The 23,191-nt window shown below is 37.7% G+C and overlaps 1 protein-coding gene across 1 annotated transcript in view; it reads right to left on the reverse strand.

The window, feature by feature from the left end:
• The window catches only part of PRKAR2A (protein kinase cAMP-dependent type II regulatory subunit alpha), a 145,320-nt gene that overhangs the window by 101,879 nt on the left and 20,250 nt on the right, over positions 1-23,191 (reverse strand). Inside the window, exon 2 of the mRNA XM_054976940.1 lies at positions 7,540-7,575. Within this exon, the coding sequence (XP_054832915.1) occupies positions 7,540-7,575 (36 nt within the window). The remainder of the gene's footprint in view (positions 1-7,539; positions 7,576-23,191) is intronic.

Genomic DNA, 23,191 nt, shown 5'->3' on the forward strand with positions numbered 1-23,191 from the left:
GATTTGACAAATGTTAAGAATTATAGACCAATCTCCTTGTTGAATAATGATTATAAAATATTTGCAAAGGTGTTGGCAGAGAGACTGAAAGGATGGATGTCGGAATTTATTGCTGAGGAACAGGCGGGATTTTTACCTAACAGACAAATCAAAGACAATTTGAGGACTGTGATAAACGCTATTGAATACTACGACAAGCATTGTGATAGAGAGGTTGGTTTTTTCTTCGTGGACGCGGAAAAAGCATTTGATAATCTGAATTGGGACTTTATGTTTGCCACTATGGAAAAGCTGCAAATGGGAGAAAAGTTCATACAAGCGGTTAAAGAAATCTATAGAGACCAAAGTGCAGCAATTATAGTGAATGAGGACTTGACTAAAAAATTGAAAATAAGTAAAGGAACGAGGCAGGGGTGCCCTTTGTCACCATTGTTATTTATCTTGATTTTGGAAATATTGATGATTCAAATACGAGAGGACGACACAATTCGGTATGAAAATAAAAGAGTTTTCCTAACAAGGTCAGAGCTTTTGCGGATGACATAATGCTAATAGTAGAGGATCCAACTGAAAATATGCCAAAGGTAATAGAGAAAATAAAACAATTTGGAGATCTGGCTGGATTTTATGTGAACAAAAAGAAGTCAAAGATTTTATGCAAGAACATGACTAAGCAGAAGCAGCAAGAGCTAATGGAGATAACAGACTGTGAGGTAACTAATAAAGTAAAATATCTGGGCATTGAATTGACTGCAAAAAATATAGATCTGTTTAAAAATAATTATGAGAAACTGTGGATACAAATAGAGAGAGATTTAATAAAATGGAATAAACTGAACCTATCCTGGTTGGGAAGAATAGCAGCAGTAAAAATGAATGTCCTACCACGAGTAATGTTCTTGTTGCAAACCATACCAATTATCCGAGACTCCAAACAATTTGACAAATGGCAAAGGAAAATATCAGACTTTGTGTGGGCAGGCAAGAAACCTCGAGTGAAAATGAAGGTATTACAGGATGCAAAGGAAAGAGGTGGTTTGCAACTGCCCAACATAAGGTTATACTACGAAGCAATATGTCTGGTATGGTTGAAAGATTGGATAATGTTAAAAAACCGTAAGCTTCTGGCCTTGGAAGGACATAAAAAAATATTTGGATGGCACGCATACATGTGTATGACAAAGTAAAAGCGGACTCTATGTTTTTGCACCATTATATTCGAAGAAGCCTCTTTGCGGTCTGGAAGAAATACAAGGCGTATATGGAGGAAGGAATTCCTTCATGGGTGGTTCCGTATGAAGTAATAGATCCGAGAACTGTTGATAATGAACAGCAATGCCTAACGTACAAGGAGATTATACAAATACAATATTCAAAGTTGAGAATAAAGACAGAAGAATTGTCTCCTTGTTATGGACGGTTCCAGTACAAACAGATCACAGATCTTTATAATGCGGACTGCCTGAGAGGAGGTATAAGATTGGAAAAATTGGAGCTGGAGGAAGTGTTATTACAAGAAGGCAAGAAAGAAATATCTAAAATCTATAAATTACTTCTGAAATGGCACACAGAGGATGAAACAGTAAAAGTCCAGATGGTGAAGTGGGCAATAAACTTTCATAAAGAGATAACGATGGAGGCGTGGGAGCATCTATGGAAAAATACATTGAAGATTTCAACCTGTATGAATATTAAAGAGAATGTGTACAAAATGATCTACAGATGGTATCTAACACCAAAGAAAATTGCGCTAGGAAACACTAATATGTCGGACAAATGTTGGAAATGCAGAAAGCATGAAGGATCATTATATAATATGTGGTGGACTTGTGAAGTAGCTAAGCAGTACTGGGGAGAAATAATAGAAGCAATTAATGAGATTTTGCAAACCCAAATTAATAAGAACCCAGAACTGTTGCTACTGAACCTTGGAATGGAAACTGTTCCAGCACAGAACATTGTTATTTTACATGACTGTTGCGGCAAGACTTCTGTATGCGCAGAAATGGAAGACACAAGAAATACCAACTGTAGAAGATTGGATTTATAAATTGCTGTACATGGCAGAAATGGACAAAATGACAAGGAAATTTAAAGATCTTGACCTAGGGCAATATGTTACTGAATGGGGGAAACTGAAACAATTTTTGGAAAAAAAATGGGATGTAAAAGGAGAACTGTGGCAGTTTGAGAATTTTTAAAGAAAAATAAGGATGAGAGAGAGAGAGGGGATCTTACCATATAGGGGAAATGTAATTATAATCTAAGCTAGTAAAAGTTTCTTTCAGAGTATATGAATAAGAGTATAGTTAAATGAATATATTAATGGGGTATACTATATATATTACAAATGATAGATAGTGTTAGTGGATCAGGTTGTATAATGATTATGTAAAATGGTGTTGTGTGCTGTGCCACATTGGTGGCATGGCACACAGTAAAGGTTTTATAATACATATTATATTGATAGTAGTATATTTGATAGAATATATGTTTAAAAGAAATAGAATATGTTTAAATTAAGATTTTGGTTATATGTTACGCTATATCATACTGGTCTGCTATACTGAGGCTTATAAGATGTATACTATATTGATAGTATAATTGATAGATGTATACTATATTGACAGTATATTCGATATACATGATAGAATATCTGGGAAAAAATTTAGAATGTGCTTAGAGTAAGGGATTTCATTAAGTAATAAGAAGGGTTATGGGTTGGAAAGCTGTTGGAAGTCGATAGGGAGGGGGGAGGAAAAGGGTGGGGGATAGGGTTAATTAGTTATTAAATGATTGTATGTATTAAATTTGAATGTTATACTCACCAATAAAAAAATTAAAAAAAGAAAAGAAATGGGGGCTCGATGGACGAGGGGGGTGTTCAATCTGGACCCTCGCTGTCACCTCTGGCCCCCTCCCTGGCAGGGATGCCTGCCCTCTGACGGGGGCCTATTGGTGGTGGCGGCGGCAGCAGTGGCGGCGATCGCAGCCTCCCCATTGGCTACACCGCCACTGTTCTCTCGCCTGGATGTGAGGGGTGTGGCCATTGGCTGGTGTGAGCGGGGTTGTCAGGGGAACAGTGGGTGGGTCCTCCCAGGAGCTGCTGCATTTCGCCTTGCCACGCTTGGGCGCTGGCGGGACTATCCTGCGAAAGTCATTAGGGTGCCATCCAGCACCGCCCCATTTACACTGGCGCACGAGCGACAGCGCTGCCTGGGGGGGTTAGGATTGCACTGCAAATTGGAGACAATCGATGCTGAAGAAGGAATCCATAACTATTTATGGATTAAGTAATCATTAAATACTATTCAAAGACAAGACAGTATTCATATTTTGAGGAATGGACTATTAAGAATACGGTTTCAGTGCAGAAATACAAGAAGTCTGCCAATTTCACCATTGATATCTTCAACTGATTCCTACTGTGACATTAGTGTAAGAAATAAAATAGATTATATAAATTGTGAATATATGATGGACAAACAAGGGTAAATAAAAACATGTCAAGAAATTCAAGATGAAGGAAAAAACATTCTATAGTTGTTGTATTATCAAATGGTGTCTAAATTCAAAGAGCAAATAGTCAAAGAAGGAGGCCAGTTAAGAGATAAAATGGTTTTTGAAAAATTAATCTCTGGAGATTAAAACATCTATTAGGAAAAATATATAAAATATAATTGCAATATGATACAGAATTAGAGCAAGTAAAAATTGTATGATAAAGTGGATCCATACTTCGGAGAAAATATATGGACCAAAGAAATTAAATTTATAGAATGTCAAATGTTAAGAGAGAATTGGTATAAAATGTTCTTCAGATGGTATATCACTCCCAAAGACATTGCAAAAGCTAATAAGGACTATAATGGAAAGTGCTGGAAATGTTAGAACATTAATGCAACATTTTATCACATGTAGTGGACATACGAGAAAGCAAGAAAATATTGCATAGAAGTAAATGAAGAAATGCAAAAAATATTAAAATTTAAGTTAGTGGTGAATTCTAAAAATATGTTATTAAATATTTTACCAGGTAATATTACAAAAATGCATAGTGAACTATTTAAGTATGTGGTGATGGAGGCAAGAGTAGTATCTGCAGCAAAATGGAAGGCAGAAATACGTCCAAATCTGATGGAATAGAAGAATAAGCTATATGAATATGCATCAATGGCAACATTAACACCTTAGGCCAATATCAGAATTTCATGAAAAAATGGGGTGTATTTTTAATTAAATAGTTGAAAATTAAGAATAATTAAGAACAGTTATAAGATATGAAGACAGATGGAAAGATATTTCAATAGAAGGGAAAAATTAAGTACATATATAAGCAAGTTCTATACAAATATATGATTTAATCGATGACAATGATTTAAATGATAGTAGTTTATTCACTATATGATCCTGATGATGTATTTAGGTTTTATGTATGATCTAGATGATTACTGATGACTGTAGTAGAGGATGATTTGGATGATTGTATCTTATGTCTTATATGTTTGAGTTTATTAGTTGAAATAATTTTTTTTAAAAAACACCAGTTTTTAAAATTTGGATCTAGTAAGTTTAGCAGAATTGTTCTTTTGCAGAAATGTGCTAAAGCCCTAAAAACAATATGGAATTGTACCATTTTGTTTCACAATTAGACCTAAGAAGCTATGACTGACCATCTGCAATGCCACAACAATACAACCACCGGTTATTACCAATTGTACCTCAAATAGTCAGATATCTAAGTGATTTTTCCATCATTCAATAAAACCACAGATGGGTTCATAATAGGAACCAGGAAACTCTAGCACGGTGAAGAGATTGGTTCATTGACCTATGCAACTAGTTTAATCTTTCATGCTGTTCTAAATAAACATTTCATTGGCATGGTTCAGTCATTATGACAGCACTAATATTCCACCTGGCAAAGCAGTTCTAGGAATAAAGCCAATTTTCTAAAGCCAGATTCTAAATTCCTGGAGGTAACACTAGTTTGAAAGACACAAAAAAAAGAAGGAAGCTTCCATGTAGCTCCAAATTCCAACCAAAAACAGGGTGTCTCAGGTTTTCAAAACCGTCCTATAAGATGGCTCTTCTCCTTCTTCCCTCTCTGTATTACTGCATTCTCCACAACGTTTTCAGTAGGCAACAAGGTCCACACCACTGTTTTCAGTAGGCAACAAGGTTCGGTTTTCTTGCCTCCTGCTTTTTAGATACAAGGGAGTTTTGCAGAGGAGTAACAACAGGAACAGTGCATGCTTACACACACACACAGCCTTTTAAAAATGTGTAGTATTTGAGACTTTCCTCACTGATCACTAGAATTAAATCTCTTGTTATCAGTGGCAACCATATTTGTGGACCTCTGGTTATCCCTCCCCCCATTTACCTACAACATGCTTATCTCTTTCTTCCTCAAGATGTTGTATGGGTACTTTGTATTTTCTAATTTTATTTTTAAAATATGTTACTTAATCTTTTTAAAAAATTTATCCTACACCCACCAACTAAAATATTTCAAAGCAGCTTTCAAACCTATATTAAATCATAAAAATAATCAAAACAATCCCAAAAACACAACCCAAATGCAGCAAAAGTTCCAGACAGAAGCATCAAATTTTAAAACCATCATCAATAAAACTAGCGCCAAACATAAAAATATTCCAGCAAAAATTCATTCCTCAGTCACAGAAGTAATAATCTTAATAAGGATTATAAAATCCTAAATTCTACAAATGTTAATATTTTAGATGCTGCAGATAAAATCCTCAAGGCAGATCAGCTCTCACACAGCAATGCCATAAGAAAGCTTGGATGTAGGAATGGAGTTTTACAACAGTGGACTGCCATAAAGTAAGGCAGTAGTTTCCCAACACCCGATCAGAGAGATACAAATGGAGCTGCAGTGCCCCCAAAAAACTTCTTTCAGCCAATGTATCCATTAGAATACTGAAACAGATGACATCAAAGCTACTTACAGAGTTACTGCTTAGATTGGAGTAATTCTGATTAGGACTGCATTGTTAGAGACTCAGGAGAATCAACAAGGTTGCACTCCCATCTCTCCTAACAAGGACTGCAAATCAAGGTGAATGAGAAAGCTCAGTGTCAAAACTGGGCCTGAAGCCAGACTGAAAGAGATCCAGATGAACTGTTGCATCCAAAAAAGAAAAAAAACTGGAGCTGCCCAGCCACTACTTTGCACCAAAAGCTGTATCTGTTACCGTAGTATAGATAAAATCATTCACACTCGCAATATCGTCCCCACTCCCTCTCATTCAATTAAGCACTGATTGCCTCCCAGACACACCCAGGCAGTCCCTTCCAGCTAGATGTAAAAAGCAGAGAACTTCATCCCCTGGCATTATAACTTAAACTCATCCAAGAAATTGGAAGCCTACACTCCGATAACATTCTGCTTGTACTGTCAAACCTGTGGAGGTTCAAGTTCTAGCAAAAACAAGAGATTCTGTCCCCAAAAGCCAAGGAAAAATATCCCAGAAAGCTTTAAGATGTTTTGAACTCACAACATCAGTTGGGGCACAATGAAGTCCCTTCACCATTCTGCTCATCTGGATGCAACAAGTGCTCTGCGTCCTCATCGCTACCACTGTACAGGCAATCTTCACAAACTGCTCTTCCAGCTCCAGCTAATGTCTTGTTCTGAGCTTTCATTTGGCCAACAATTATTACTCAGCCCAGAATACTCCTTACACCTGAAACAACCTGAAGCATTCCTTGTAATTCTACCTCAGTTCCTTATCAAACACTCTTCTGGTCTGGCAATCCCCCAGGGTAATATCTCCCTCCATCCTGCCCCATCAAGTCCAATTAGTTCTCCGTACAACTATAACTGAACACGCCAAAGGAATAGAGACTTGTAGATAGCGCTTGGATTGTCAGTGCAAACATGGTGAGGTTGTATGCTGCTCTTAAATCAGCAATACATTCAATTTTACAAATTTTCTGAATTCTAGCAATAGATAAAGCAGCCAAAAAGTACTTCACAAAAAAGCGGCATCCCATTAAATCATTTTGTGAAGCATTCTACCCAAGTCCTTCTCCTGTTGATAGTCCTAGTCTCACAATGTACCTTGTCCAAATGGGGAACATTCAGTATAAAAAACAGAATTACTTGGGAGAAGACATTTTAACAGGTAAATTATTCTCAAAGTAATTTACAAAAGGCTAATGCTTTTATTATATTTTTATAATATGAATGCAAAGAAGCATTTACTTACAACAATATAGTGAAAAATACAGTATTGGCAGGTTATAAATATGTACGTTTGGAGGCTAGTATACTGATATATACCAGCACTGGCAATTAGAGCATCATGATATTAAGAAACAACCAAACTAGTTTTTAAAAGTATTATTAAAACGAATACTATTTTAAAGTTCTCAAAACACGGCAAATTTCACCAACATAATATAAATATGGAAATAAATGCAATTAAGGTATTATAATATAGAAATTAGTTTTAGTTAAAGTAATTATATATTATTATGAGTTGTAAAAAATAATAAATAAAATGTTACCTGATACTCTTCTGCTGAATCTGTTAATAACAGGAGCTGCCAAAAAGAGAGAGAGAGAATCTAATTAGCTAGGTAATAAATGGTAAAATGACTAAGAACACAGCATCATATAGACTTTTCATACAGACTTCAGAGTTGTCAAGTTCTTAGACTACAAAAGCCTTCATTCTTTTAACTACATACTCACTCAAAAAAAAGAAACATGGCAATGGGAAAATCCTGGCTATATTTATTTGTCTATCTATTTATATAAATATGCCGTCTTTCCCAATAGCTAAAGGTGTCTTACATCCCCAAATTTAAAAACATCCAGAACACTATAACCCACACCCTTACAAAATGGCTGCAGTTTACACCCCATTGAAACCCTAGTAAATAAAATGGTCTCCTAAACATTCCTCGAGATGGTGCTCCTTTCACATCCTCCAGGATCCCATTCCATAGAGCGGTAGCTATGAAAGAAAAGCACAGGCTTTGGCTGATGCCAGGTGGGCTACCTTAACTGGAGGAGTGGGCCATAGGCAGCTGTCCGTAATTTACATATGGGGACATATGGGAAGAGATGATACTTTAGATACGTGGGTTCTAGGCCATTAAAGGCTATAAAAATCATACCCAACACCTTGAACTGAAATGGGAAACAAACCGGTAGCCTATGTAGAGGCTTTAAAGTAGGCAAGATATGTTCCCATCAGCTAGGCCCTAACAATAAACAAGGTGAGGCATCCTGAATCCTTTGTTGTTTTCAGCTTTGGGTTGGTCTGCAGCAGAACAGCAGAATTTTAATCCAGTGGCATCTTGGAAACCAACCAGATATTCTGGAGAAGGGAGCTCTGACTCTCGAATGCTTACACTCTGAAAATCTTGTTGGTCTTTAGTGCCGCTGGACTCAAATCATGTAGTTTTCAGATTGTCTTCAAGAGCAGCCCAGCACTGCGGGGTTACAGAAGCATGGATTAGGGTGGCTAGATCAGGCAAATCTAAGGATGGGAGTAGGTGAGCCAAATGCAGCTGATAGAAAGCTGTCTTGCATACTATGTTTGCTTTTCAAATAGTAAAGCTGGGTCCATGAGCACTCACAAGCCCTTAACCTGTTTTGCAAATACCAACCCTACTCCATCTACCACAGGTAGATCCAGTCTGTCCAGTGCATCAGCACTCATGACCAGCACTGCCTTTATCTGGTCTAGATTCAGATTGCTCTACGTTAGCCACACAGTGCAGAATTAAGGTTATCATAATGGCCTCTGAGACATCTCAACAATAAGTATTTGAGGCTTTTTGATACTTTAGTTGGATTACTTTTATGCTTTAGCTCTTCAGCTAGCAATAGTGAATGAGCAAATGAATTTCAGTGCATTTTTGGTGCCTTAAAGCAAGTGTATTCTATTTTCCAGTATTTCCAGGTAATTCATGTGTCAGTTGGGCCAGTCCTTCCTTCCTTCTTTACCATGCCCACTTGCCAGTAACTGTGCCTCATGTCTCCATTTCATATACACAACAGAAACCTCCCTGTTATGACCCTTTCTTTCTCTTGGGTAGATTTGGGTTTTAAGCCTTTATTCTTGCCCCTCTTGGTAGATTGCTGCCACCAGGAATTAATTTCCAGAATAATTTAAATTTCTCCTTTTAGTAATGTGCCGAAGGGTCAGGCTTTTTCGTGGTACTATGTGGCCCTGAGGAAAGGAATGGGATATAGGAATGACAGATACTCTGGGATATTAAAAAAACAAAGTAAACTTTTATTTTTATAAGAAGCCTATCAGTTTCATATTATTTCTAAAACTGGATGGTTTCCAAAGAATAGTTCTCAATTCTTAAAGTTACTTTACTTAAACCCAGTCACAGATCTTTTCTCAGACTTCACACACAGTTTGCCTGCTTTTGATATTAATTTCTCTCTCAATTACAAGTAAGACCTTTTCTCAGGCGCACACACAGTTTGCCTGCTTTCTCCTGACTGAATGTTCTTTCACAAACACCAGTTCAGGCTTCCACACAGGTTATATTTCTCTCAGACAACATAAACAAGCTCAGGCTGCACACAGCTTGCCTGCTAATACAGACTCAATATTTTTCTCAGAAATGCTTAAACATGCTAAGGCTGCACACAGCTAGCCTCTCTTGCCCTGACTGAATCTTTTTTATCCACTCTCAGTCTAAAACTGCATTCACTCTGCCCACACTCTCAGTCATCAACCAATCATATCACTCATTCACCTCTCTCTTTCACCCTCACTCTTCATATATACCACACCAAGCATTTAAAGACATATACACGCATTTACTTAATATCATTACACTCCCTTTCTATATACTAATTTCCCCTTCAAAGTCTTTCTTTATACATGTGTCCACAATACAACTACTAACTGCACATATAATCACACCTACCTAAAAGTCCTTCTGGAAAAAGGGCCATAGCATACTTGAAACTTTTTTTTTAACTTTTGAATAAGAAACTTCAACTATGATACATTGTAAGAAAGCCTTGCAAAACTGCTTCTTTGCAGCAAAGAAATGGCACACATCCAAACTGTGTACCCTTATCTGAGATGGCCCTGGGACGACCATGTGAGAGATGACAATTAGAGCAGCACTGCCAAAGCTAATGTTAGCGATGCTATTATAAATGCACACAACATCATGAAAGAACCACAGTACAGGGGGAGGCACCACTGATATCCTCTGGAGAAGTTAATTGTTATCAACAAAGCAAAAGTAACCAGCTTTCTGAAAAAGACACAAGCCAGTGATTTGTTGTAACTCAGAGCCATCACTCTGAGAATATATTAACCTTTCCCATCAGACATTTTTAGACACATGATTGACTTGCAGAAGCAGACCCACGTCAAAAAGCGTCAAGTGAGAAATTGCCGTTATGGCAACTCAAGTAGCAGCACGTCAGTGAGTGAATGGTAAACGGCACATCCTCCAACACTGTTCAGAGGAAATTTTGTTCAGCTAAGAGCTATAGTTTTTCCCAGAGATCAACATACTGATATTTTTAGTCGCTCTCTTGTTCCTTGGGAACCACATCTATCCTGTAAGAGCAAGGATCAGTAATAATTATACGGAAAGTCTCTACAAAACTTTGAAAACAGCAACCCAACTTCTACCTGATTCTACAGAAATACTAGAAGAACTGTTTTGAGAGTTCGTAGCCTAGATTCTAGGAGAGCCAATACATATTTTGAAGTTGCACAGTGCCCAGAAGGTTCGCAAACCCAGAACTGGTAGTCACTGGGCAGACAGTGGCTGATTAAGAGACAAAATAAATGTATATGCTATATAGGTAAGACTGACATAATTATGGAATATTTTGAGAACCAGACAGGTAAAAGACAAAGTAAAGTTCTTTCCAGGTAGGTTCAGTGCATGATCCTAATGAGCTACAGGATAGAATCTTTATACAATGCTGGCAGGTTAGACCTTATCCACATGAGCTTTCATTTGCCAACATCTCACTCAAACTGCGCTCTCAGCTGTTCCAGCAACTTTAATAGCCCAGAGATCCATTTCCTAAGCATTATGCTGCAGTACCATGCTAAGCTCACGAGTAAGTTCTACTGAATTTAGTGGAACTTGCTTCCAAGTAAACATGAATAGAATTGGGTTTAAAACCACGAGTTAGATCCTGCGAACAGAAAACAGCTGATGCTGGAGGCTGAAACAACCTAATGGACAAAAAGCTACCAGGCATGGGGGACTGCAGTGATAAGAGGAAATTAAGTACAATTTCCCTCACCTTCCACTAATAGAGCCTTTTATTTAATATATTTTGAACTTGTTCTTCCTTCCCAGAGCTCAGGGCAACATACATTATTGTTCCCTTTCTAAATTTAATCCTCACAGTAACCATGTGAGGTGTGTTAGGTGGAGAAAGAATAACTGGTCCAAGGCCACCCGGTGAGCCTCATGCAGAGTGAAGATTTGCATCTGGGTTTCCCCAACTGTAGTGTGACACTACCCACTAGTACTCCACATTGGCACCAGCATTTTGTCCTTTGACTCACAGCATCAACTTTGGGGGCAGGGGGAGGTCTCAAGGGACTACTGGGGGAAGTTAAGAAAGATGCACTTCCACGAGCACTTTTGCACTTGCAGTTCACAGGATATACCTCATGTCCCTGAAAAGTGGCAATTTATCTAATCTTATTCTTGGACAGACCATGCTTCAGAATTGCCATATCCAGTACTAAAAATTCATGACTTGAATGTGCCTTGAGATAATCTTTAATGGTCACAAAATGTTCCTCAAAATATTAGCCCAGCACTTTAATTTCAATATTAGGCCAAACACAGAGCGCACACATGCTTCAAGTTTTTCTCAGGCGTTTCAAAATTTGCTACATTAATTCAAGAACGCCGGTTGGAATAAGTAAGAGCACAGGGCCAGTATGATCCAAGTGCTCAATGATCTACATCTTAAGAGCAATGTTAATCACCCAGAACAAGTGATCTAATGCCTCTTCTTGGGCCAGCTAACATTCAAAATGATGGAAACATGCTTCTGAACCCCAGAAAACAAGGTTTCCAGGGCAAATCACAAACAGACCTAGATTAAAATCTCTCTTCAGCCATAAACTCATAGGGCAGGCTCATAAAAGATACGCTTTCAGCCATTGTTCTTTATCCATCAACTGCACAGAAAGTTCCATTTTTATCAACTTTAGCCAGAGAGGCATCCAACAGATCTTGCTATAGTGTATACAAACAGAACAATATATACTGTATGTACTGACATGGAAACAAAATACCTTGTCTTTAACTGCTAAACTCTTCTGGAAAATTGTGTTAAGATTGTTGCCCAGAAATAGGATGACAAGATACCGTGGCACTATTCATACTGCCTGAAAATATTGTTTCAAGATTGCTAAAACCTACCATGCTGACTTCAGTGGGGTTCCCTACCACAAGCATTCACAACATGTTACAGTATGTATCAAATGGTTACAGCCTGGTGCTGACTTTGCATAATATCTTTGTTGTTTGTTAATAAGTTAGATCCACCTGTAGAGGTAAAACAACTATACATTTAAGCACTTCCCCATATTTTCTTATACCATATAATGTTTTGCCATGTAAATATTTGAGCGTTTTACTTCTGCTAATTAAGGTGGGGTTTTGAATGTCTGTTTACTGTGGTTTAAAATGCAGGCCTTTAAGAGAAGAAAGAGGGGGGCTGGATGAGTGAGTGAAGTGTGTTATGACTGGATAGTATCGGTACCCTAGGAGCAAAGTAAACTGCAGTTTAGTCAAAGTTAATTGCAGTATAGTCAGAATTGTTCTGAAGGAAAGAGTTCAGTGCGTTGTTCTAATGTTATGGAAAGCTGTTCTGGGAGAAAGAGAAACGTTATAATCTGAGTGAAGTCTGTCTTTTTTTTTATGAATATGATTAGCAATTTGGGGGGGAAAGGTCTTTGTGACTCAGTCCATTTAGAAACATTTGAAGATCTGTATCTTGAAGCCATTATGTTAGGAACTATTCTGAGACCAATATGCTTATGAATTACTCTGAAAGCATTATGAATATGCACTTATAAACTCAATTTTTAAGTAAAACTTCTCTTTTATCTAGTATAAAGGATCCCCTATTATCTCACAGCCACATCAATGCACTGACCATTCTGTCATTCTAAAAAAACTGTGACAGCCTTTGGGGGCACCAAAAACCCTTTGGAAACACTAAGGAAACCAATGAGGCAGCAATATACAAGTCCCATAAAAGGGGCAAAATGCTACACACCAGTTCTAACTGAAACGTGCTTTCCCCCCCACATTACACTTTCAAGTATTTCCCCACTTTTAAATTGCATTGGGCATTATTAAGGAATTAGCATTGTAATCAGAATACAAATTTAGACTGTCAACAAGAGAACAGAGAGGAAGCAGGGAAATGAGGGTGGGATCACGGCATTTGCCTAAGTGAGAAACTAAAGTTTCTCTAGTGACATCATGTTATAATTATAGCATCATGTTATAGTGACAGCATATTATATGTTATAGTCCTTCCATCATTTGCTGTAACCACAGTTTAACATTACATCCATTATTTTTATTTTATTTACATTTGCATTTTATTTATATTCACCTTTCTGACTAAGACTCAAGGTGGGTTACACTGTGCCAATCAAAGAAATCAGTAAAATGAGACATCTAATAAGCAATGTAGTAGGACTAGAATTACAGAAATCTGAAACAAATTATTAGACGTTTGTTCCTGAAGGCAGAAAATGGTATCAGGACTAACTTGTGGCTAATGCTAAGGTTGCCCAAAAGGCAAGCAGAGAAAAAGTAAGGAAAATACTCTGGATCCAATGAACAAGCATAATAAGGGTCAGAACTGTCTGCAGCCTGCAAAGTTGATCCAGAGGGTCAGTAGGCCCTTGAGTTCCAAGCGGAATGTGGCATGGGGAGGGGCAGGTTACAACAAGAAGCAGGAACTGGCAGAGATCATTTCCTTCCCACCCATGCACATTCTATTCACAGAAACACTTTCACAATAGGGGAGAGGATAACTTCTGTTGATTTCCCTTTGAGCTGGTTCCTATATCCTGGTTCTTTTCAGATGGGTCCCCTCACCCTCAACAGCCTTTCCAGGAGCACAGGGGAAGAGAATGGGTTTATCTAACGATATGTGAAACTCTTAACTAAGGTGCCCTAGTAACATGTCGCTTTACAACAAAAATGCTTGCTTTTGTTTATTTTTGGCCTTTGAAATTGTCCCTTGACTCGCCACATTCTCTCACTGAATTGTTTATATAGGCAAATGATGGGGAGTTTTTTCAGCAAACAATGCAAACACAATAAAATCATACAACTATTTAGTGAGTCCACTTGATTAGCTGTCTGAGTTGAATGACTAAATTCCAAATCAGTAATCTTTTCTACTCATGGTCTGAATATGTAACAGCCTGAACATCATAATCTGACCTGAATACAAAATCCAACTCACATACTACAGTGCACATTTCTAACGCTGGGGGCCAAACTAACAAATCTGATTGAGTCATAACAAGTGTTGTTCTGTACAAGACAAAAGGGAATAGGTACCTTGAACTAAAATTTTCACAACAATCTATGTTCCATTAACACAATGTAAGGTTTGTAGTGCCACAATGACCAAGGCGTTAAAAGCATAATTATGCTTTGATAGTTGTGCTAAAAGGTACTGGAACATACACATCTAGGGGTGTGTGCTTCAGGTTTCCAATTCGGATAAAATACCCGAATCGGATCCAATTTGTAAAGATTCAGGATTCCCGAATCAAAGCTTCCCAGAAGCATTCAGGTTGCTTCCAGAAGCTTTGGCCACAGCGGCCATATGAGGGGCAGAAAGGGATGGAGGAGGAGGCTCCAGCCTTCCCCACCGCCCTGTGAGCCGCTGTGGGCCTGGAGGCAGCTGTGGCGGCACTGGCCTTCCCCCGGCCGGCCAGGGAAGTGGGGTGGAGGGGACAGAGGGCTAAGTGGGGGTGAGGGGGTAGGGGTGGGTGGGGGTGCTGGGAGAAAGCCCAGCCCCTTGAATCACTTTAGAATGCTCCGAATCTTTACGGAGCATTCCAAAGCGATTCAAATACTTGAATCCAAAGTAGCTTGCCATTTCAGGTTTTGGGTATTTCTGGATTTTTTCCCCACTTCGGGTAAACCAGAAGCAGGAAACCCAAATATTTTTGGGGTGCACACCCCTATACACATCTTGTTTAAAAGGACATAATTTAACTACATTTTAAAGAGGTGGGGTTTTTTTTAACTTTTACTATTGTTCTTATAAACACCTACAACTCTTCACAATCACCTTGTGAAGAAAGGAAAACTGAAACTATAAGAATCAAAGTTATACATTGAACAGGACTAAGGACTGTAAACAAACTCTCCCCATGGGGCAGCATGCTGGCCTCTATGTATCTGTGTACACAGCAGTTATTCTAGATGCAATATTCTGCTGCCATTATTAGCATACAAATTTTGCCAGTAGTTACGTATGTATTCTAAACTTCCTCCAAAGGGTTCCATGTAGCATTTTAAACTACAGGCCGAAGGAGCATAACTAGCCCAAGGCCACCCAGACAGCTTCATGACTGAGCAAGGATTTATGACCGGCTTCCCGTCCCAACACAGAGGGTCTTCATCAGCTAGATTAAGCCAATAAAAAAGTAAGTGGCCATATTCCTATTTCTAGTTTCACCCAAGCCACCTTTTACTGAATATTCTTTTTACTTTCATTTGAGACATGCAATCACGTCAACCAAAGAACCACATCAAGGTTTCTCAAAATTTCACATACATATGCATGTCTACAAGGGCTGTCAAGACCAGGGTTTGCAAACATAAAAACTGTACACGGACTTGAAAATGCAAGCTCTACATATTAAATACTTTTTTGCCTTAAAGAACACAGAGAATGATCTATGGTCCTGGGTTGTGGAGAATTTCCAAGCATTTGAGATTCAGCTTCATTAGACATTGAGGATGTCTAATGAAATGTTTAGTTTCATTTTTTTTTAAATTGGCACCTATGGGCTTGAATGAAGTCTTCAATTTGATTGCTGTTTTATGAAATATTTATTTGTTTTATGGCCCACGTTTCTCTGAGTCTCAAGACACATTACACAGTGCAAATGAATGCAATCAACAGGATAAGTTGTTTTATTTATTTCATTTATACCCTGACTCTTTCCCCAATGGGACTCAAAGTGTCTTATCTTCCTTTCTTTCATTTTATCCTCACAACAACCCCGTGAGGTAAGTTAGGTTGAAAGTCTAACTGGCTCAATGTCATCAAGCAACGGAGAGTAAGACCACGATCTCCCAGTTCCTAGCCCAAAACCTAATCACTGTACCATACTGGCTCTCATGTACTAAGTAATGTGATAAGGAAAATATATTTGCTCTGGGTCTCACATTTTGTTAGTATTTGCCATTATGTGGTATTTTGCCTCTGCTTACTCTGATATTCTATTTTTTATTTCTGGTACATGTGATTTTAGATATGTGCCTTTTCAAGTATACACTACAGTAATTTGTGGGGAAAGGAGGACATCCCTATAATCCGAAAAGATCTGATTTCAATTATGATCAGTGCAGCCAAAGCCATAATCACAAAATCATGGAAATCCACTCACAATACAGCCTTGGATTAATAAATTATGGGAATTTCTCACAATGGAGAAAATCACAGACCGCATCTCAACCACTGAGAACCAGAACTTCCAATCCAATTTCTATGAGAAATGGTGGCCTTTTCTGGACTATATGGAAAAGCAAAACAGATACTTGCAGTCAATACCCGACAATCTCAAAGTTATAGCAATTTAATAAATTTTATGTTCTTTCGTTGTCTTTATTACATATATTGTAAATACTGCCAAGGCAATTGATACGCTGTCTCGAGCACATGTTTATATTCATACTGTTTATATAGTTATATGGTTATATATATATATTTTTTTTACTACTGCGTATTGTTAAAAAATTCAAAAATAAAAATTAAAAAAAAGTATACACTACAGGTACATTCATTTTTGCTATAAAAGTTTCGAAATTTCAGCTCTCTTTTAAGATCTTGGGCTTTTTCTGTCCCACAGTTTCTACAGAGATCTCTTGGGAGAAGCTCACTTTGTGCAATCCATTTTGTTAATGTTTCTGATAGAAGATATTGGTTTTTAAATAGCCTTTTCCTGCATTTTTAACTATCATAATATAATTCTGGTAATGCTGCAAATACCTTCATTGGATTATCCATTAGTTAATCTATACAATGGTTTTTGAAAAATTAATCTGGCCAAAAAATTAGATATAGTGATATCAAGGCTTGTTTCTCACAAGTTTTAAATTGTTTATTTGTAGTTTAGGTTACTGCAAACAAGCTTCTACAGGAATTCTTACTAAATTTTTGTATTTTCATTTTGTGGTAACTGAATATTTAGCTGTGTGAATTATCTATTTAGCTTACATGATATCTGCAAACTGATTTAATGCATTTACTTTGTATTGTATATATTAATATTAGGTTGACCACTGATGAAGACCTTAGTTTTGAAATGCTTTTGGTCTTTATCAGTGCAATCCTATGCAAAGTTACACTAGTCTAAACCCAATGCAGTCTATAAACTTAAGACTGCAGGAACTATGCATAGGATTGCACTGTATGTCTGTGAAGTGAGGATGGTATTAGATAGTATGGCTATTTTTGAGATATTTTGGTTCATTTTTGTATATATATCCTAAAGGATGTTTGTTTTGTTCATGTTTAGACTGTGGGCACTACCTTATATATTTCATCAGCTTTTGAAGACTTTTTCTTCAACCTTATCTTCTGGTTTCTATGTTGGCTGTAGATTTTATTTCACTCTTTTATGATAATCTAAAAAGCAGCAGTTTAGTATTCTGATTAAGCTTGTAACCACAAGAAATGTTTTTCAAGATCCACAAGGCCAAGTCAAGAGAATACTAAATTACAGTAAAACAATTTCAGAAACCAAGTATCTGAATAATGCATTCGCAATTCAGCAGCTGCCAAAGATGACAAACAAATTCACTTAAGATGTATACTATTGTCAAATTTCCTTAAGTGCTCATTTAATTTATATATAGGCATACTAAAGGGAAGAGGCAAAATTGAGACTATAGTTTCTTCCTTTGATATTATCTAATGGTACTAATTTCAGAGAAATCTCATTCAATTTTTTAGCTTTTATCTTGTTACAGGCGGCACCAGACCGCATTGTGCTCAGTAGTGCTCAGTAGTTCTGGGGAATGGCAAAGGACTGCAAGCAAATTACTGCAGGGTTTTAAAAGTCTTTTCTACCAACTGTACTATTCTCTACACATTTCAATAAATCTTTCCTTGACCAAAGTATAACAACTAGCACTGGTTTTCTTATTAAGTCTTCACTGATTTATTAATCAAGTCTTCAGTGATCAACAACATCTGTCATGTACTTCTCAGCATTGAATGAACCCACTAAGTTGGCAAATGGGAAGGGCAAATTACTCTTCCCTACTGCTATTCAAGTAAAATTATGAGAGTTTTGTGAATTGATCAGAGAGAAATAAGAGAAAATAAATACTACAAGACAACAGACTTTTTTTTAAAGGAGGTAGGGACTGATGTTTCACAAGTATCACATTGGCAAGCATATAAGTACATGAATACAAAATACAGAGAATTCATCACTAAACTTTGGAGCCCTTCTGCTACCAAAGCAAAAAAAATGTAGAAAACATGTTTACCCTGAATCCCTTTCTAGAATAATCTTGATGATTACAACAGACTTTTCTGGAAACAGATTTCTTTGAAAAACAGATCTTATTTTGTATCCATCATCCTTCTTCGGTTCAAAGATCTACATTCCACAGGTTACAACATAACATCATATGACTATAGTAGGCATCCGCTTATTGTTAGGAGAATGTATATGCCAAACCTGATTCATGCTTGAAGCCACATGAAACTGTTTATTCCAAGTATTTTCACTGTTTCACCTAGCCCGATTTATTTATTAGCACTCGGGCTTCCCAGTCATATTTACCAAATATCTTGAAAGTTTGCCAATTAAATCTCAAACATGACAAAGCATGTCTCAGGCTTCTTAAGCATATTTACCAAATACCTTGAACTGGTATCAATCACATCTCATACATTGCACTGCACTCTGACCCCTCCCACTGAACTGTTCCTACAGAACACAGGGACTATGCACAGTTATACTTTGGCTATAAGTGAAGCTTTAGTAGTAACTATTATATCAAGCATTATTCCTAAAATCACATTTCAGACATTCATATGTTTTGACAAATGTAGTCAGACACTTAGATGGGGAAAGTACCTGAACTGTCCTGTATCTGTTTTGGGTATCTAGAATTCTAAACTATTGCAGTTTTGCATATGGCCAGCCTACCACCAGATGCATCAAAGCCAAATACATGGCTTATGAATGGATTATGGCACATGAAGGTGTATTTTGTGCCACTTCCGGACAGGGGCCATGGTTCTGTTATATAGTTCTCAAGTGCTGCACTACTGCCTGCTTCCTGGTCCAGAGACAGAAGGATGCATGTGTGAACTTGAAACAGCAACTGCAAGTGTACTTTCCTTTTAGAGTCATACTTCTAAGGTGAGTCGATTCAACCAGAGAGAGCAAACTGTTCCCTAAACCAGGCTTCCAATTTAATTTCTTTTAAGAGATACAATCGGACAGCTGGTTTTGAGACTTTGGGAGGTGACTGTACAGAATGCAAAGTCAAGAACTGATAAGGAAGTGTGAATGAACTATGACTGTCAAACAAAATTCCAGCAGGTTGATGAACATCCAAGAACATATACAATGAAGAAAGTGAGAAAATCTAGCTGATAACTTTAGCAGCTCTGAGGCACTAGATGGGCCCTCGACAGATACCAACTGAGGGACCATGCCAATTCTCCAAACGACGTTTTGCTGGACAGATCGTTTAATTAAATGCAACACAGAAACAATGCTCATTTTTAATAATTATCAACACTGCCTGGGCAGAAAGGCCTTCTTCAAATGGATAGATGTCATTCGGGCAAATAATTTTCTTGTAATAATAATCTATTCAATATGAAGCATGGGGTAGTTGTGCCCAGAATCCTAGGCAAAGCATGAGCAGACAAGGTTCAAGTGGTGCTATTCAACATGCTGTAATATTCAACATATTTTGTCCATCGTTTGATCCATTTCTGGGTAACAGGATGACAGTGCATTATTGTTAACCCTGTTTTAAGCCTCTTGAACTGTAGTATTCCGTCCTACACTTTAATTATTTTCATGAAAGGCTAAACAATACTTTTATATACACACTGCATAAAATGCTGCAGTTGTACACCTTAAGTGTTTATTCTCATTAACTCTGGTAAGAAGCTTCAGCAAGCACCAGCGGAGATAACCAAACATACTGACTAGAAATGATAGCACGCAAGCAGCAATTTGTGAATGGTTACTATGGGAGCAGAACAACACGCTAGCAAACATTTGTGCAAATGAGTGCTGCATACAGAGACAAATGTTACAATACAGTGTGTGCAAGCGGACAAGGACAATCAAACAATAGTACATCTTCGGCTGTATGCCCAAATATTCCATGAAACAGAGATTCAAAAAGCATTCAAACTGCGTTTATATATTCCAGTCTGTATACTCTAGATCTTCACATGAAAAACAATGTTTGTACACAAAAATATTTTTTTCCAACACTGCCTCTGATGGCCATCTCCTAACTTCTTTGGACTTCCTGAGGATCTTTAAATAATTCCCAGAAGTCATTTAGATAGATATAATCATGGGATAGGCAATCAATATGCAAGGTTGCTTACTGTTAAAGGATTAAATACAAACTAATTGTTATATGCTGTGTATCAGATGTTCTCAGTTCTATCAAGTTTCCTCACATACGAAAGAGTCAACATGAATGTTTTCTCTGAGGCTATACACTATCCCATGTGAAAGTCTGTAGAATCATCCAGACCAACCATGTTGTGTCACTACATGAGCAAGCCTGAGACCCCCACAGACTCCCAGGCTCCCCAATTCCCTCCGTCCCTCATGCATAACCAAGTTAAAGAAAGACGTCCATTTTTACAGCAAGTTTGTTACGTCTAAACCTATGGTCTGCACTCTTTCCTAAACATTAGGATTAAAACATAGTTTGAAATCTTAAGTTTGCAGGGGGGAAATGCATACCTTATTTTCTTGTACCTTATTTTCTGGTTCTGATAAAATGACAAATTATGGCTTGCCACAAAAGTGGACATTAAATTTCATTAAATGGTCTCATGGAAGAGGGCAGGAATGAACAACAAGCCTGAGGATACCCCAAGCATGCTCATGAAGCAACAAACCATTGTTTTTGTTGATATAGTTATCTAAATTTTGCCTAACTTACAATACTGAAGATAGTAAAGACTTTAGGTTATTTTGGCAAGAACTTCAATAGCACAGGGTACTGTGGTAGGAAAGACATGAAGATGGGTCACAGGCAAACAGTGTTGGTATGGAGACAAGTGATACATTATGAACAGGTACAGCATAACGATCAGAGTCAAGCTATGAAACAGGCAGTCCCTGTCCACACCTCATCTCTTCCCCGAACTCACTGGGTAGCTTGAGCAAGCTCCTCTCTTTCAGGACCCACCTTCCACCTGCATGATGGCGGCATCATTGACCTATAGCACAGAGATGATTATTCAACAAATGTACATGCAGTGTCTTGAGCATTCTAAAGCATCGTGTAAGTGCTATGAATTCATAGAAATAAGTCACATGAGCCAGGCACGGCACTGTAGGAGTCTGGCATCCATCCACTAGAAGCCCAGATTAGATTCCAGATGCATTTCGGAGATATCACCAGAGATTATTAAGACGTTATAGCCAAAGAAAAGGAATGGCATTTTCTGCATCAGGCAACAGACTGCAACATAATCAGAAGACGCATCTCTGGATGTATTCTATTAGCTAAGGATCTTTTCACCACTGCTAGCTTGCTTCAAACTATTTTTAAAAGTCTGACACAGCGTGTCTGGTGACAAATCCCATCAAGATTCTATTCTATTTTATTTATTCGACTTCTATTCCGCCCTCCCCGCAAGCAGGCTCAGGTATTAAGGGCTCAGGTATTATATTAAAGAAAATCTAAACTGTACACTTGAAATTTCTACTTAAAAGTAACATCCCATCAATTTTCTTATTAGCATTTGCAATGAACATCTTGCTACTCACAAGTAGCAAAATGCTTTTTATTGTGTTTTACAACTCTTTCATAAACACCACTGAAGAAAGCATTGTTTAACAACGTACCAAGTCACTTTAACAGACTGACATGGTACAGTAAAAGTTTTTACAGTACTTAGCTTGCATGTGGATGCCATTGTACAGAACATTTTATAGTTGCACAAAGGAAGGACATTTATGGCTTGGTAATCAATTCATTTTCCTAGTCCATTCTCTCACAGCAAGTGTGCTATAATCATTGTATTAAATATATTGTGGTGAAGGGAATTTACTGTTCTCCACATCATGGCCATTAGTATTCTGATGATATCCACAATTTTCCTTTAATTAAAAGCATGTCAGAGCCACTTTTACCCAGACATTAATGCTAGATAGACACTCTTGGTTATAGCTTGGAAGGTTTTATGTTCTTATAATAAAAGTCCAGCTGAAAAAATGAGAGCTTCTTCATATAATGTAATACCATGGTCCAAGGGGTAGATTGAAACTTAAATACTCAATAACCAAGAGCAGTTTTCTGATCCCTTCTGTACCTACCACACTGCTTACCACCAACCTTATTAATACAAGAAGTCAATTTTATATTCGAGAGTGTTTCCAAAGCAAAAGGCCTAGACTAATAAATGACCCTCTACCATATCATCCAGATTAATCTAGACATTATTTTAGAGGACAAGTCTGGCGTTCAAAAAATTAAACACTGCCCTATAGCAGAAACCCGTTAATAATTTCTGAATCTATTATTACAGAGCTAAACACAACAAAACAATGGCTGGGGTCCAAAGATCCCAGTGCACAAGTAGAAGGCTCTACCCACAAATGGGAGGCTGCTGGTTTTCCTTTCCACCAGCAGCACCTGGCCCTGTAACTCATGATGATACAGAATGTCCAGGAGCAGCTTT

This window comes from Eublepharis macularius, chromosome 4, assembly GCF_028583425.1.
Source record: "Eublepharis macularius isolate TG4126 chromosome 4, MPM_Emac_v1.0, whole genome shotgun sequence".
Taxonomy (NCBI): Eukaryota; Metazoa; Chordata; class Lepidosauria; order Squamata; family Eublepharidae; genus Eublepharis; species Eublepharis macularius.